The sequence below is a fragment of the Rhamphochromis longiceps genome, linkage group LG8 (assembly GCF_057381845.1).
Source record: "Rhamphochromis longiceps isolate RC_006_pf linkage group LG8, R_longiceps_female_GT1.1, whole genome shotgun sequence".
Classification (NCBI taxonomy): Eukaryota; Metazoa; Chordata; class Actinopteri; order Cichliformes; family Cichlidae; genus Rhamphochromis; species Rhamphochromis longiceps.
This window is the reverse complement of record NC_140564.1, coordinates 22,838,189-22,855,807: the sequence shown is the minus strand read 5'-3', so window position 1 is coordinate 22,855,807 and position 17,619 is coordinate 22,838,189. Positions and strand designations below refer to the sequence as shown.

General features: G+C 39.2%; 1 protein-coding gene across 2 annotated transcripts in view; it reads left to right on the top strand.

Annotated features, from left to right (window-relative positions):
* The window catches only part of LOC146663686 (SH3 and cysteine-rich domain-containing protein 2-like), a 36,220-nt gene extending 20,521 nt beyond the window's left edge, over window positions 1-15,699 (top strand). The window contains exons 3-11 of one of the 2 annotated variants that reach the window (XM_085416524.1): window positions 285-379; window positions 6,849-6,933; window positions 7,126-7,238; window positions 7,359-7,422; window positions 9,419-9,462; window positions 9,627-9,715; window positions 12,052-12,103; window positions 13,426-13,563; window positions 13,811-15,699. In XM_085416524.1, coding sequence (XP_085272650.1) covers window positions 285-379; window positions 6,849-6,933; window positions 7,126-7,238; window positions 7,359-7,422; window positions 9,419-9,462; window positions 9,627-9,715; window positions 12,052-12,103; window positions 13,426-13,563; window positions 13,811-13,909 — 779 coding nt within the window. In that variant the 3' untranslated portion in view covers window positions 13,910-15,699. Of the gene's footprint in view, window positions 1-284; window positions 380-6,848; window positions 6,934-7,125; window positions 7,239-7,358; window positions 7,423-9,418; window positions 9,475-9,626; window positions 9,716-12,051; window positions 12,104-13,425; window positions 13,564-13,810 lie in introns of both variants that reach the window. The other variant, XM_085416523.1, reaches the window with a different exon arrangement.
* The last annotated feature ends 1,920 nt before the right edge of the window (window positions 15,700-17,619 follow it).

Genomic DNA, 17,619 nt, shown 5'->3' with positions numbered 1-17,619 from the left:
GTCAGTTTATGCACAAAGGCCATTTCTGAAGGTGGATATACTAACTGTGCCTAATATGAAACATTAGTTTTCTGTAACATTTTGCACACAAACTACAATGTATGTGAGTGACAGAGCTGGTTTATTTTATACTTGATACAGGAACCACAAATGAGGCACACATCTGGCACACCTCATCTTTGCTACCATTAGAATACCATCGCTAGCTAACGATTGATTCAAAGCTACAGAAATATTTCCTGACAGGCTTATGGTAACATGTGTAATGTTTGGTGTTAATGCAGGAAACTCCAAGCAGGGCCTACGTTGTAAATCTTGCAAGATGGCCACCCACCTCTGGTGCTCCTCCGAGCTCTCCCAGCAGCCCTGTAATGGCAAGGTAAGGCTCTTTGCACCTTCATCAGATTGTTACACTTTAAGGATTGATTGAATGATAGCATACAATCTCAGTGGAAGTGTCTGAAATACCAAGATTTAAATATTTCACAGGTATAAAGTACTACTCAATCACTGGTTGGTTGGCTTTGTCTGAATATTATTTTCAGTGTACCTTAGTTGCTTTGCTCTTTACTGCCATCATCTCCCAACAGCTCTGCTTGATGTAGCCAAAAATTCTTGTCACTTAGTTAATTACCTTTCTATATGATGTGTTCTTGCATAGAGAATTTACTGAAAACGAGCACGTTCTCTGTAGAATGGAGACTAACACAGATTGCATTGTGCCAGCAGCTTTAAACAGCATCTGGATGCTGTAATTGTCTCTGTCACCTGGCATAGTGTTTTGTCTTGGTAATATGCTTAGCCTCAGATCCCTCCATCTTGTTAAAAGAGGATAAAAGCCTTTTTCAAACCAAACCACCAAAGACAAAAAGGTATGGGTTATAATTGGAATCTTTATTGATGATGTCTTCACAGTAGACTGAGACTAAGTGTGAAGCCCGAGGGGAATAAAAGCTGTGGATGACACCTAGAATATACATGGCCAGGTCCAAATATTTTTCACTCTGCCTCTTTGCCCTTCCTCACACATGTGCTGCTCTTCTCACATGACGTCCTCTTCTCTCCCTCTCTCTTGTCTGGATGCTACATTTCCTTCCTCCCTTCTCAACTCAGTTGGAAAATCAATATCTCTCTGTACCAGCTGGTCTGGCTAATTCAGTGTGAAATTCAGTGTGTTTGAGGCGTACAATCCCTTGAGGATATGACACGGCAGGCTTTCGCCAAGCCTTCGGCAGTGTCCTTTTCGATCACTGCGCGGTCATCAAAGCAGGGATTAGGCATTTTACTGAAACTGAATGGAGTTCAAGGCTACATCGACGTACATTAAGGGGTTCACTGACTCCGAACAAAAGCATGCCACCCAAAAGTTTTGTGTACAAAACATACTCTTCAATGTAAATTGCAGTTGGATTACAATTACAGTGTGTCAATTTCTCAGGTACAATTCATAAATGATTTAAAATTGGAGAAAAAATGTAAAGGGAACAAATTAAAGTCGGAAAAACTTACATGTGTGGCAATTCATGTAAAGTAGCCAGGTTTCCAATTTTGTATACATGTTACTAAAGTTAAGTCCCCAAAAAACAGGAGCTCTGGTGCAATCGTAAGTCCTTCCAGGCGTGAACTCCACTGTCTTTTAAGGACATTTAAAATAATAAATCTGTTTAAAAAATCACTTAACATATTCTGCGTTTTGTTTTTGTTTGTTTTTTTATTCATTTTTACACTTTAAAATGTTTCATTTATATTTATGCCCAAGTCTTCAGTGTGTTTATCTGTTCTAGGGCTGCAGCCAGAACAGTAATAACTAACAGAGCCTAACGATACCACCATGGAAATTTATAGTTACTGCTTTTTAATCCTTCTTGACTGGAAATTAATCATAAGTGATCCCAGAAGTATTATTTTTTTAATTTAATGTCATATCATTGTTATAAGAGTTACGTGACCCAGAAGAAGAAAGGAAAAAATTCAAAGCTTAACAAATGAACAGTATATTTTTTCCTTTGAAATTTATTCTCTTGGGTTTGAGTAATGAAAAAAAATCTTAAACAAGCATTATTACATGAGGAGAATGGTCAAACAAAAAAATCTGAGTGGCTTAGACCTTAGAAAGCACAAGAGAGATATTGATGACTGCGCTCTTCTTGGCTCACTCTCAACCCATTTGCTGAGTGCACCGATATATGACCAATTACTTTAAAACATCTCCAGAATCAAGCAGCTTTAAATTGGCTTGGAATCATGACAACTTTTTGCTAATCAATGCTAATTTGAATTAAAGATGAATTACAGTATTATTAGAACTAGGCCTGCTGCATTGCACAAAATCGTTGCTTCTGTGTGAAGTCTTTATACAGTTCAGAAATCTGAATCCAGTTTTGATCTTAAATAGGTGTGAACTTTCAGCTTGTCTGCTCCCCTAAAGACTAAGCCATTCCAGTAATACTGTCACAATCGTAAGATATTGTGATACTTAAACAAAAACCTGTTTTCAGTTAAAAGAAAATATGATAAGGGTTAAATACAAATAAATAAAGGCTGGGTAAAAATTTAAAACATCTGGGGTTCACAGCTGTCCTTGTCTTAGAGACAGTAGGTATGTGTAAAGTGATGGCCTGCTTGCTTTTGAAATATGGAGATGTGCATAGAGATTTAAGCTACTGAGTGATCCGGGTTCTGGATAAATAAAGTTACCGCTCACTCTTTAATGTGAAAGAAAGGTTTGTGTGCTTAAGAACATTTTCTACCTACAGTTTTGAGCACAGTTTATTTTAATTGGGAGCATTTGTTGTATAGTTGAGCCCAGTTGTCTCTCAGTAATTAGCAAAAGTGTGAGAGTGAAGCATTTGCTATATTTATTTACTGAGACGTGTGTGTGTGTGTGTGTGTGTGTGTGTGTGTGTGTGTGTGTGTGTGTGTGTGTGTGTGTGTGTGTGTGTGTGTGTGTGTGTGTGTGTGTGTGTGTGTGTGTGTCCAAATTCCTGTAAAGAACCTTGTGATAAACAGATTAAAAAAGGGATGATATTTAAAATATTCAGTGAAAGACAGCATTAATACCTGGACTTGGCTTTAGTTGCTTATCTGTGTCTCTATGCTAAAGGTACAACAATGCATAAAAAGAAGATTAATGGCATAGACTTAAAAAAACAAATTGTGAATTGAATAATTTAGGCAGTTTAGGAGATGGCACACAGATTCATTAATAATAAAAATACAAAAAGTACAAATGTAACGATTTTATTGAGAACTTATGACTTAGCCTTATTAATGCACATAAGGACAGAGATAATCTGCTAACCTGTAGTTAGTACTAGCAACAGGAAGTACTAATAAGTACTACAAATGACATAATTCTGGGAGTAAAACTATATATTACCGTTGTTAATAAGGAGGTTTGGTAATAATTGGCCTTTTTTCATCAGTGTATGATCATCTGATCTATAGAAGTCTATAGGAGACTATCCAGGGTAAGCTCATTAGCTAATGAGCAATTCAATGAGCAGTTTCACATTCAGATGTGCCCCGTAATCAGACCCAGATTCAAAACAAAACACTGGGTGACATCATGGTAGCTACATCCATCTTTTATCCTGTCTATGGTGCACTTTTATGCTGAACACAGCACGAGTCTATGACTAATAGCAGGGCACAGTGGACGAAGTCACCTCACCGAGAAGGTGTGCATCCGCAGCATTCAGCTCCTTTTTTTGTTCCTGTAATGTCTGATCAACTTTCAGAAAGTGCAGTAATGATCATTGTTTAGTTTTGTAGACCCACCGATAGCTGTGCACACTGTCAAACAGGTTTCATTTCGTTATAAAAGTCAACTAATATTTTGCCAGTCAAATGCCATCAATGGCTGTAATGTTAAAATACAGTGAGAGTAAACATTTGGTTTGCATCCCTCCCCCCGTAACTGTTACCACATGCATTCAGTCTGTAATACTTCAAATACACAAACTGCAGTACTCTCATTAGTGGGTTTGATTAGGCAGATATGTTCAGATATTTATCTCAATGTGTATTTCTGATATTGTCCCTTTTAACAAAAAGCTTCACTGTTCAGTTTTATGCAGTCATTTCTGTCTAGAGCTGAAGGTTATTTTCTGGGAACAAGCAGATTAAAAAAGAAATAAAAAATTCTGGGCAAGATCTTGTCTGTCTGGCCTGAAAATAGCCATCATCTCCTTCTGTACCTTAAAACTGGTGGTGGTCAGAGTCCGGCAGCCTCGCCTCTGTCAGTGCGCCCCAGGGTGGCTGTGGCTACAATAAATGATCACAGCTGCCAGTTTCTTTTATTATTTTTAAAATTGTAGATCCTGGAATAAATCATTTAGTGATAATTGGGGTTGGTAGATGGCAATTGTTTATCAGTAATTTCTGGTATGGTGTGCTTTGACCTTGTGAAATATTTTTGTATAGAAAAACATCTCGTGAATTTTCATGAGATTGTTTTAATCTAAAAATAAAACACAACCTTGAAAGTGTTGTGTTTTTTTTTAAGTACAACTGTGCTAAAAGTAATTCAGAGATTAAAGCGATTTACCTGATATATTATTTTCAGCATATATGTTACATCCCCCAGGAGGATGTCTCTTCTCCCTATTAACCCTTTGTTTTGTCCAGGCTCCACCTCCTCTGTCCTGATTGGATGCTGTGCAGAGTCCGGCTGATTGGTAATCAGCAGAGCACTATTTAAGGCCTGTGGAGCTGTGCTTCTGGGCCCTCCGGCCATTTTGGTTGCCATACTGGTGCAGGCTTGCATGCCTTTGTATTTTGTGTGAGCATTATTGTTTCATGTTCAGACTGCTTGTAGGGGAGAGCTGCCTTTTGTTTTGACACCCTGTTTTCTCCTGTTTATGTGTTGTTAGGTAGGTTATGGTTATAGGTTGTATATTTTGTTTCTTTGGAGTTAGGTAAGTTTCTTTTATTTCTACGTCAGGGATGTTTTGTTTGTTATGTTGGCCTTGGCTCTCCCTGACGTTACACCTCGGTCTGAACCCACGTCCCATCACCAGTATTAAATAAACCTTTTAAATTTACCATCTTGGCTCCTCCTTCTCTATCCACATTTATGTTCGTCCCTTCAACCCCCTAGACTAGCCAGGGGACGTAACAATATATCACAAAAAGATGAAAGAAGAAAAAAATCTAAGAGCTTAAATAAAGCTGAGATTCTTTAGAAACTGTTTCTATTTTGTGTCCCTTTCATGAAAAACAAGGCTTTGAAATTTATCTCTGAGTCACGTCCTGTAGCTAAACATGTTTCTCTTACTAAATAAAGAAACACAATCAGATATCAAAGGAGTACAGTATCAGATCTGTACTGGCAAGCTTCAGTTTGACAGTGACAAACCTTTGTGACGAATTAATGCAGGCACCACGTGATTAAATCTTCCTGAAGGCAGGCATATAAAAGGTACAGCAGTGTTTTTAGACATTTCTCCAACAAATCATCTAATGCTTAGTGTAGTGCTAACACACTTTGCTTGTAAACGTCATGCTAACAAAAATTAACACCTTGTCAGATGTTGACTGCCACTGGTTAGTCAGGGGGGGGTCAGTACTGAACCACTGCCTGCTCATTCATCAGGAATGCATTCCTTCATGCTACAATCCATAAAATTTAAGCCTCTGATGGAAAAATATGAACAATATTTTGCATTTATTGCGTTCAAGACACATGAACTACCTTAGTATGTGCTTTGATAAATATCCCTTCATTTTTGCCATATTTTAAGGTGCACCTTTATAGTCTGTTGTCTCACACGACATCCCAGCAGTAATATTTTGCCTTTGTTACTTTGGACCATTATGCTTTCAGTCACCAGATATGTGTGCATATCTCTGTGATGCTAGTGTCATCTGACAGAAGAGTTGTATTTGATTGCCTGCATGCAAATGTGCTGCAGCAGCAGAAGACCACAGCCGGTGCCACTCCTGGTAGTTAAGAAGAGGAAAAATGAGGCTCTCAAATAGAGTGGTTCACCAAAATTGAACAATAGAGGACTGAAAGACATTGTCTGTTCTGTTGAGCACAAACAACATGAAAGCATGGAGCTATCCTGCCTTCAGCTTTTGGTGGTTTATGGCGGTGATGGTGTGGGGGAAGTTTTCTTGGCACATTTGGGCCCCTCAGTACAAAGTGAGCGTCATTTAAACCCCACAGCCTGCCTAAGTATTGTTGCTGACCGTGTCCATCCCTATTAAGACCACAGTGTACGCATCCTTTGATGGCTGCTTCCAGCAGGATGACACACCATGTCACAAAGCTCAAATAATGTCAAAGTGGTTCCCTGAATACGACAATGAGTTTGGTCTGCGTAAATTGCTTCCAGAGCCACCACATTTGAATCCAATAGAGTACCTTTAAGCTGTCGTGTAACAAGAGATTTGTATCACAGATGAGCAGCAACTGTGGGAGGCTGTCATGTCAATACAGACCAAAATCTCTGAGGAATGTTTCCAGCACCTTGTTGAATCTAAGCCTTGAAGCGCTTCTAAAGGCAAAAGAGGTCTCGTAGGTGTAATAAAACACGTTTTGCGTTTTATTTACTGCAGTATGTTTTAGTATTTTTCACATGGGTAAAAATTAGTTTTATTTAATTTGAATAAAACTCAAAGAAAATATATAATTTGCAGTTTTGAAAAGCACAAACAAGATTCTTTTGAGTGCATTCACATTTGAACCTTTTCAATTACTCAGAGTTCATGAGTATTTTCTGTAAGTATGTATAAGTATGTTCTGCTTTTCTTTGATAAAGCCTACAAAAGCATTTTTCCACTTCAAGTAACATTTCTCCCTTTCTCTTTCCTTCTCTGCTGTCTCTCTCCTGGTATGTCAGACAGGAGCTTTTAAAAGAAACTTCAGCTCTCCTCTTCTTACCATTGATCCACTGGGTGTGGTTAGAGAGGCTCCTGCTGCGCAGGGTGAGTGATGGAAGCACAGACTGATTTATCTCAGCAGCAAATAACTAGACTCCGAGGATGACTAATCACCATGTCTGCGGCCTTTAATGCTTTATACATGAGAGGCGTGCGTGTGTGCGTGTGTCTCAGTATAGTGTCATCTATAAAACTGCACATATGATGATCTTTTCCTTTTCGTCTGGTCATATGTAGAAGCAGATAATAGCACTGTTGATCCTGTGTATGAGGCCTTGCGCTACGGAATGACACTGGCTCAGTTGAGTCAATCCAGCTTCAGCAGTATCTCAGAATCACCCTGTCATGAGGTATAAATGCACACAGGCAGACACACACACATAAAATACACTGACAACCCTCATCATTCAGAAAAATCTATGTTGATATAATTTCTTGCAAGAATATTGTTCTTCCTGTCTTTATCATAGGAAGAAAAACTGCAAGACAAACTAGAAAACCAGCCTATAGCTGAAGAGGATCACATCCCAGGAAGTAAGTTAAATATTTTCTTGAATACAGGAAATGCATTTTGTTATGTTGTCATGCTAAAATTCCTTGAGGATTATTCTTAACATAACATCAGATCTCAATAGGGGAAAACAATCATGCTGGGTATCTGTTTTAATTGTAATGAAAAGTATCAACTTACAGAGGACTTGATTCAAAAACACACTGAAAATCAAAGTGAAAAAATTGATGTTTATTTTGCCAAAATTTAATTTCAGCAACTAATTTAATTGTATAGCCTCCTCAACATTGTCAGGCATGCTTCTAATGAGATGATGGATGGTGTTCTGGAGGTTCTCCTCCCAGATCTGGACCAGGACATCACTGAGCTCCTGGACAGTCTGAGTCAGGGTGCTGTTGCCTGGGCTGTATATGTTTGTGCCTCCCTCTCAAACCATCACTGACCCACCACCAAAACTGATCATGCTGCATTATGTGTTACAGGCAGCATAACATTCTCCAGCTCTTCTCCAGACCTTTTGACATCTCTCATGTGTGCTCAGTATGAACATGCTTATTTCTTTGAAAATCACAAGGCAGTGGACCTGCTTTTATTCTATGGCAAATGCCGGTCGAGCTCCATGGGTAATGAGCACAGGGCAACTAGGATACTGGGTTCTCAGGAACAGACTTCATGAGGGTGGCCTGACTGTTTGGTCAGAAGCATTCACACCAGTGTCCTGCTGGAGGTCATTTTTTTTTAGCTCTGGCATCATCCTGTTCCTCTTTGCACAAAGGAACAGATACCGGTCTTTCTGATGGGTTAAGGACCTTCTACCACCCTGTTCAGCTCTCCTAACTGCCAGTCTCCTGGAATCTCTTCCAAGCTCTTGAGACTGCGCTGGGAGACACGGTGAACCTCCTGGAAAATGGTGCATATTAATGTGCCATCCTAGAGGAGGTGGACTACCTGTGCATACTCTGTAGGATGCAGGTATTGTCTCATGCTACCAGTAGTTTCTTATTCAGTAACAATTTCCCTTTAAAAAAAAAAGACTGGTTAAAATCTCATGCTGGACAGATATAGACATTAGTTGAGTATTTGTTCATCACTGTTGGGTAACTGGTCCAGAGTCCAGGGACGTCACTGTGCTTAGCCAAAAAATAGTCCCTTGCATAACCCACCTTCTTTTCTTTTAAAGCTATTTTTAATTTCAAGCTAACACTAAACAAATGAGACAGAGCATGTCCATGTGTGAGCTTTAGAGCTTCTGGTAGATGTAGTTTACTCTTTTTCTTTTTTAAGTTTTGACATTTTTCCTTGCTTCTGGCAGCTGGGCTCTAGTTTCAGATTGCGTTGCTTCAGACTCGTACTGATTGTTTACAAAAACAAACAACCCCCCCCCCCCCAAAGTATTCCTTGTGTAGGGTCTTTGTGTAACATTTTATGACTACATACTGACAAAAGAAAAAACATGCACCAGTACATTGGTCCTGAAAGTGATACTGTATAGGTATTGTTAATGGATTAATCTAGAATTTGTCATTAAAACAACTTTATAGAATATCTGAATACTGAGTGAAAAAATGTAATGCATAAAAACACGTTTTGAAACAATACGTTACACAGTTTGAGTATTTAAAGAACAAATGTTCAGCTCTAATACATTGTGATGTGTTTCTGGTAAAGGACAATTGCTAAATAAATGTCAAAGAGTTAAAGGACCACATTAACATAATATACAGTACAGTGTAGAGGTGGTAGTGTGTGTCTTCTGCACTTTTCCTCTTTGACTTTAGTCCCAGGAGAAGAGTTCATCTCTGTTTGTACTGCTGCCACTTTATAGTGAATGACCTTCCCTTCTGCCTTACTTGTTTGCCACAAAGTGACAAGAGCTCTCCCTCTTCCTGTGTCTTGTCTTTTCTTTCTTTCTCTTACACCACCCCTCTTTCTTGATTTTTTTTCTTTTTTTTTTTCTATGTGACCTTTCTTTGTCTCATGCATATTATCTGTCTTTGGTTTCTGTGTCTGTCTCTCCAGTGCTCACCCCTCCTGAAAGCGAGAAGGCTGATTCAGAAGAACGGGTCAGTCTAAAAGTGTGTAGTCAGCATTCCTCTGTTATTTCAGCTTCTTTTTTTTAATTATTACAAATGCATTCTGTCAAAAAATATTTTTATGTTTGATGATTCCACAAGAGAAGCATGCAAAAAAGCAATCTTGATTTTCCATCTGGTTTTTGTTTTGTTAGACTCCAAAACGAGTGGAGGTTCGCTCTATTCACACCTATGTGGCGCTCTACAAGTTTCTGCCTCAGGAGAAGAACGATTTGGAGCTGCAGTTAGTAAAATTCCTTTGTTTACTGTTTGTGTGTGTGTCATTTGTTATCAATATTGTTCAGTTCCGAGAGATGAGAAAATGTGTACCTGGACAAAATTTTACTGACATTCACCCACCATCTGCCTGCCCAGCAGGATGATTGTAGGGGGTTGCATGGTTCGGTTGGAAAGGGAGAGCTTGCTGGGAGGTCAGGAAGGACAAACAGCTGCACTGTGTGTTTAAAAAAAAAAAAGGAGTTTTTGTATGTCAGTAGATGCAGGAATCTGCTGAGTGTAGAATTACACCCAACAGTAATCTGGAGGATAATTCTGTGCAAGAAGACAGCACATCAGGAATTTCTTTACATGGACAACAGTCCACTAAGAAAGCTCAGTAATGTTATAAGTGTTCAGACATTGCTGGATTCATCAGTCTGGTAAATTTATGGCATTCACTTACATTTCACTTAAATGTTATGTTTCTTATGGCTTTATATAGACAAAGTAGTTGTGTTTCTATTAATGAATATTATCTGAAGAAACTCTAATTAACTGCATTTTTCTTGGGATTTCAGCACACATGTCTATGTTTGTACTGTACTGCATCAGCCACTCACAGTAAAAGCTCAGACAAACCGATATCTCTACTAGGTTGGGAATACCAGAACTATATGATAGACAAGTATTCTAATCTTTTTTTTTTTTTTTTTTAAATAGCAACAGTTTATTAGACATCAGAGACTGCTGACTGTGCTGTTGTAATTTTATTTGATAAGTGTGCAGACACAAGTCAGAAGTGATAAGTAAATGTTGGTTGGAATAAAATAGCCTTTTATTGCTATTGTATATGTAAGGTGGAATTATGGGTGCTTAGTGCCAACTGTGCAGGAGTTTAAAAAAAATCAGGAATAAATAGCAAACAGAAGAAATATATACAAACTAGAAGAATACATATACAAAGCAAAAGAAAGGCACACTTTGGAGAGCAAAGTGTTTGGAAGCAGTGAAAAGGACTGTCTGAGTATAGAGTCTGTGTGTGAGCGGCCTGAGTGATGAGGGTTACTCAGACCATGACTCAGATTAATGAGATGGGTGGGCTGTGGTGTGGTGTGGGGGGTTAGTGTTTTTTAACAGTCTGAATGACCCAGGGGAAGAAGCTGTTGGTGAGTCTGGAGGTGTGGGACCTGATTGACATGAGGCACCGACCAGAGGGCAGCAGGTCAAACAGGTGGTGGGCGGGGTCACCTATGATGGCCCTGGGTTTTCTGAGACAGAAGGATCTGGCGATGGCCTCCAGGGGTGGCAGAGAGCAGTCAATGATTTTTTTTATTTTTTTTGGGGGGGGCATTGTTAATTACCCTAATTACCCTTCCTGTTCTCATTTGTGGCCCCTGCGTACCAAACACCAAGGCAGTAGTAGAGCACACTCGCCACTGAGGAGCCAGTAGAAGGCCAGCAGCATCTTCCGGTCCAGGTTATTCTTTCTAAGGACACGGAGGAAGTTTAGCCACTGTTGGGCCTTAATAAGGTCAGCTCATTAAAGTTAGGTCAGCCTATTAAGATTGCTGTTGTGACTTTAATGGAAAACTGACCAAAGTACACAGTCCGGCATGAAGCCAGCTATTTCAGTTGCCTTCAGACTAATGGAAAGAAGCGTCTCAGGCTGCTGTGATATTTACAGGATTATACATAATAGAAGAGTGAACAATTACATAGTGAAGTCCATTTTCGTTATATAGCACATTAAAAAAAACCCACCAAGACACAAATGGTTGATCAAAAGTGTTCCAGTTCAGGCAAACCCTTTAACACACACGCTAGCCTGAAAATGGTCAGTGTTATTCTGCTGCTGTATACTTACTGCTATTATTAGTATTTTGAATGACATTTGAAAAACTCTAAATGGTTTACATCAATGTAAAAATACCACCTCCACCTCCAGTTCTTACTTTGTAATAAGGGTTGATAAACAGCAGAAGTATTGTATCTTGTATTTCCTGTTGTCTATAGGTGCCAATATGCGTCGAATTAGTTTTCACTGTATGCCTCTGTGTGTTAGCCCTGTGACAGACTGGCGACCTGTCCAGGGTGTACCCCACCTCTCGCCCTATGACAGCTGGGATAGGCTCCAGCACCCCCCGCGACCCTAAAAAGGATAAGCGGAAGCGAATGGATTGATGGATGTTTATCTAACACTAACTGTTTTTTTGGGGGGTTTTTTGTTTTTTTTTTGGTAAAAATAGAATAAAATTACAAGTGAACATCAAACCTGACACTATTGCTTTTAAAGTGGTAAAAATCCTCCTCAAGGGATACTCAGCTCACTGCACTCTGGTCTATATTCTATTTTCTCTGCAGGCCTGGTGACAGAATTCAAGTGACAGATGATTCCAATGAAGACTGGTGGAAGGTAGGCTTTATAAAACAGACTTTATATTGAAATGCACCGAAGTGTTATCTATTCACTAAGTCATTCGGAAGCATTACATTTTCTTTCTTTTTAACTGAGCCAGTGCTTTTGTAAATAACATATTTACTTATCCAGGGTATCTCAATATATTTATCAGAATCACACATGGGACCCTCAGCTCGACATCTGAACTTCCTTTCAAAGCAGAGCTGTTTGGTCACAGTAACAGAGTTGATAGTTGAGCCCTGAAGTAAGGCAGGTGTGACTGTTAGCAGAGCTAGTTAACATGAAGAGGAAGAGGACAGATTGCAATCTGTGTTTTAATGAGACGGCAGGCGATTTTAACCTTGACCAGCAGAAGGACAGACAAATCTTCACATAACAAAACATCAGGGAAAAGTAAAAGCTTGTCTTACCCGACACGGTGGCAGCAGAGGAACTATTTTCCTGCGGCTAATTTTAGTTAACGAAGAAGCCTCAATTAAATGAATGAAAAGATCATCAAGGGGCTCATTTAAAATTGACTGTAAATAAATATTTTTGTTGGATTTTTCTATTTTCCTTCTTAAAGAGTACAAACCAAATTACTTCAGAAAACAATATTTGTGACTTGATTTAAACGCAGTACAATTCTTCATTCAGAATGTGTTTAAACTGATTCAGGACAGTCTAGTGACTTCAGCTACAAATGCACAAACAGTGCTACTGTTATTTCAACAAAAAAAACAAAAAAAAAACATACAAACCACCTTCCAAAAGAGATACTTACACTCTGCAGAAATCTGCTGTTTCCCTTTTATATATGCTTTCAGTTTAAGCAAGGACTCAGCCAAGCCAGCAAAATGGGTAAATTTTGAGTTGTGCAACTCCAGCATTCCATTCCTGGGTTTTGTATGCTTGTGTGCCAGAGTCTCTGAAGAGAATAGCAGGGGATTAGGGTTTCACAAATACAAAAATGCTTTTTGGTCTAGTGGCTGTGTTGCTAATTAGGGAACAAAAACTCAGAAATCTCTTTTTAATTCCAGATTTCTTGCTAATTGTGACGGTTCATTCTAATTCATTTTTCTTATTGTGCTACAAATGTGATGCTTATTTGAGGGCTGCAGAGGAAGCTGCCTCTGAATAACATACTCGTGTTGGAACATAAGCGGACATGATATGAAATAATTTACCTTAAGCGAGTGAGCAAAGTTGAGTGAAAACCCAGTGAGTGAGATCTATTTTTATACTACAACCAGTGCAGACCTTTTTTTCCTCTCTGTTTAGACTAACGGGCTAAATGTTTGTGCATGTGTGTGTCCTTGGTTGGGTGTGTTTGCCAGGGGAAAAGCAGAAACAAGGTGGGATTTTTTCCGGCCAACTTTGTGCAGCGTATCCGCCCTGGTGAGAGGGTGTGGAAGGTCACTACTGGTTTCCACGGCAACCGAGACAAAGGCCAGATGACTGTGAAAGAGTCCCAGGTGAGACTGTAAAATACACACAGTTTCTCTTGCACGCTGAAAGCCTTTTCAAAATCTATGCAAATGAATGCAAAAAACTGCTGAGATTACCGAGGACTGCATGTTATGACTGTTTTTTTTTTTTGTTTTTTTTTGCCTCAGTCCAGAAACTCACATATATTTATTTATTTTTATTTCACTTGCCCTTCCACCTGCTCCATTGTCCTCTCTTCTTGCCTTTCCTCACCGTCTGACTCTCCCTCTGCAGATCTGTATCGGGAAGAACGAGGAGATTGACGGCTTCCTCCGGCTGAGCAGCGGGAAGAAGAGGGGCCTGGTTCCTGTGAAGTGTCTGCTAGAAATATGACGGTGCTGCTTTCGCCTTGACCCTCATTTTGTTACAGTGATGGAGGAATACTCAGGAGTGTTTAGCCAACACCTCACTGACCACCAACCACCCGCCTCCATCTCAAAAATGTGGCAGTGAAAGCAGTGTGAGTGGAAGATAACTCACAACTTTGCTTTTTACCGCAGTTTAAGACCTAAAGGATGCAGGGGCTTCCTTGCAATTATTTAGAGCTACTTTTCTTGTAGCACAGCTTTCCTTTTTTATACCCTCACAAATGAAATGTAGCATTATGTGGAAGAGGATAAGTGTGCAGGAAGTCTGGCTACCTCAATAGCCATCTCCATTGGCCATCTGTTTGTGAGAAAGAAGAGAGGACTTTTTAATTATGATGTCGAGGCTTGTCCAAGCCTAAAGAGACATTGTAAGCAAACTGTCTTAATGTCATTGTTTTTGTAGAGGAAACGAGACATTGTGAAAGTCTGTAGCTGTTTATTGTGGTGCGTTGTGCAAACACACTGTCTGGCTGTTTGTTTGAAACCCTGTTAAACCGCCTGGATTTGATAGATTTAGCTGAGAATTTAAACCATATTTGGATGTCCACACTGCAGCTCTATATGAGCACATTTTACATCATGATATGGATATGTGTCACTTCTGCTCCGAGTAGAAAAAGATTCAGGTATTACATAATATATAAAAGTAAGTCTTCTCGGCTACATCTTTTATTAATGACACACACAGATTCTGAGGTTTTTACATTTCAGACTGCTCTCCGGTGATTGGAATATCGTACATTTGTGCTCTTCACAGCTCTGATGTGACAAATGCTTTACGTGCACCTCGGGGAGTTTCTTTGTCAGTGTGCCCTTCAGTCGCACTTTCTTTACACACACAGATTTCATAATTCACTCTGTTCAGTGTAGCGTTAAAAACTAGAATCTGCTTTCTTCATCATATAAACACCAAGCCATGTCTATCTGTATGTAATGTCCTGTAATATTTGCGGTCATATCTAGTTGTGTACTTCAGCATGAGGATGGTGTCAATGTTAGGACTTTTTGATGTGCTTGCTTTTCCTCCTGGACAGAGCAGAGCAAAGAAATAATCCAGGATGATTTATTAAACTCTTCCAACTTTCAGTCTCTCAGACACTCAAAAGTTTATGTTATTTTAAATCAATGGCAAGTTTTAAAGAGACCAGGGTTAGGAAAAAGACTAAATCACCTCACGACACTTGGTTTATTGCTCTGTCATTTGAAAACAATAAGGCAGTCACGGACTGCCTTTGTTGTGGCAATAACTGTAAATACAATTATGACAGTATTTGTAAATAGCCTTAAAAATATTGTATATAGCGGCTCTGAATAGCACTCTGGTTAAGAGGTTTGCAGCTATCCAGGACCCAACTAAGGGCATTAATTTCAGTTACAACTTACAGGAAATTACTATTTATTGTCTTACTTACCTATGTATGCATCTCTTTGCTCAATTAACAACTACCCCTGTCAGCACAAGTCTTTTCAGATACTATGCACAACAGTTCTAGTCACTCACCTTATTTTATACTCTGCTTATTTCCAGTGTATCCACACGTGTGTCGGTGTGCTTTTGCAAGGATTTGAATTTGGACTTGCTTTTACATCTTGAATTAGTCTGTACCATGCTACTCTTAAACATTATCCTCACTGACTAGAACCAAAATTGGCTCAGGATCAGTATTACCAGGTGAATCTAAAATCTAAATGCGCACTACCAGGCTAGTTCTCTGCATGGCTAGCTGCTCTGTGACCTTCACAGCTCTCAATAAAGTTAAATGAACTCTAAAATGCTGTGTCTTTTTGTCTTTGTTATCCAATTTTGTGCTTTCAGTTTGAAGTCAGCAATAGTTGTGGAGAGTAAATATTTGGTAGTATAACCTATTTCTCTGCGACTCTTTGGTTTTATCACTAAAGGCAGAAAATTGCTGCTTTAATTTAGTGCTTTTAACTCTTGACCAAAATGTTGACTCTTCTCAGTGCACTTACATTTATCACTAAATATCAGGGACCCTTATGTTGACATAAAGATTAAATCTAGCTGTTTTTTTTAACTCATAAATGTTCACTTTTACAAGAGGGCTAGTGCTTTAGGAAGGATTTGGGTCATTTCCTGAAGAAGTAGCATGGACTGCACATGAAAAATTGATTCAGCTCTGTTGCAAAGAGGCATCAACATCACAGGCGTGTTGGACTGGTCCTCTTCCTTGTCTTGAATTTCTAGAATTTAAATGTAGCTCATCTGACTGTGTTGTTCAATAATTTATTAATAATCGAATGAATATTAGCTAAAGGTTTATAGTAAACTGTAATTGTCTTTGCTAGTGAGGCCTTGAGCAACGATTTTAAGAAAATGCTAACAAGCTTGTGTTTATAATGGATAGCCTTAGCATGCTACATTAGCTAATTTCTACAAAACACAAAGCTAAAGCCAGTGGGAATGCTGCCAATTTTGGCTGCTATTAGGAGAAGAAGGCAGGAGTAAATCCCTTTTTCTAAGTAACACTCCTATAAAATATAAGAGTGTTACTTAGAAAAAGCAACCTAACAGTCATTAGATTAGCTTACATGCTCTGGTGATCACAAGTACTTGCTGAGATATTTATTTAAAGCTGAAAGTATTCGCTATAACTTTACATTTACTGAGTAATCTTGCACATAAAATTGATACCATTCACCCAAATAGAATGTCTCCATTCATGGCCACATCACTGAAGTACATTGAGAGCTTTGATTTAAAGTGACGACTGCTTGTTCTTAAAGACCATGAATGATGTGATTAACTCCCAATAAAATTAATTGGTGACGGAGGGGCTGCTGGCCAACTATATACTAAGCAGGCATAGAGAGTGTTGTGTGTCTACGAATGTGTTACGGTTGTGCGTGTGTCCCTGCTGTAGAGCCAGGAACATTTCTCAAACCATGACCCAGTTCTGTTATCAAACTGGATCAAATGTGATTTTCATCTCTGCAGAGAAGGAGACTGAAAAGTGTGCGACTGGCAGTACATCAAGCCGCGCATACATTTCATAAAAATTGCTGACTGTGGTGCTCCGACACTGCTCTCCGCTTACTGTACCACTCTGCTCTCTCTCTCTCTTTCATTATAATGAGCTGAGGAAGTTGAAGCCTTTTTTAAAATTCTCTTTGTGTGGCTCAAGCAGCAACAACAAACCAAGGATGCACAGCTTAGTGGCCGTGTCTTCCTTAACAAATCATTTTCACTTTGCTTTCACGCAACATCCATCAACATCAATGCTGAAGTGTTCAGTTTGGGCGGCCATAATTCTACACCATGTACATAAAAGAGGTTGCTCCTAGCCCCAGAAAATGATATGAAATGGCTCATTAAATGTGTGATAGGTTATACAATCATGTCTCATCCTGTAGATTTCACACTTACTTCTATGCATCTTTAAAAAATGAGCAGCAGCAGCTGGGCAGATGCACAGCAGGGGCGATGAACACAGCACACGGGGCGTTGACGGGAAGAAGGAATATAACAATAATGCCAATTTTAGAAGAAAATCCAAGCTCAAAATAGCAATTGATAATAAAGGCAGGCAGGAGAAAAGGAATGCACTGTCAGTTGAAAATAAAGCTTTCTGGCGCTTGCTGACACCTTACAAACCCCTGCATCAAATACACAAAATAAAAATAATCTCCAATCCCTCACTTCCACTAAGTCTACAG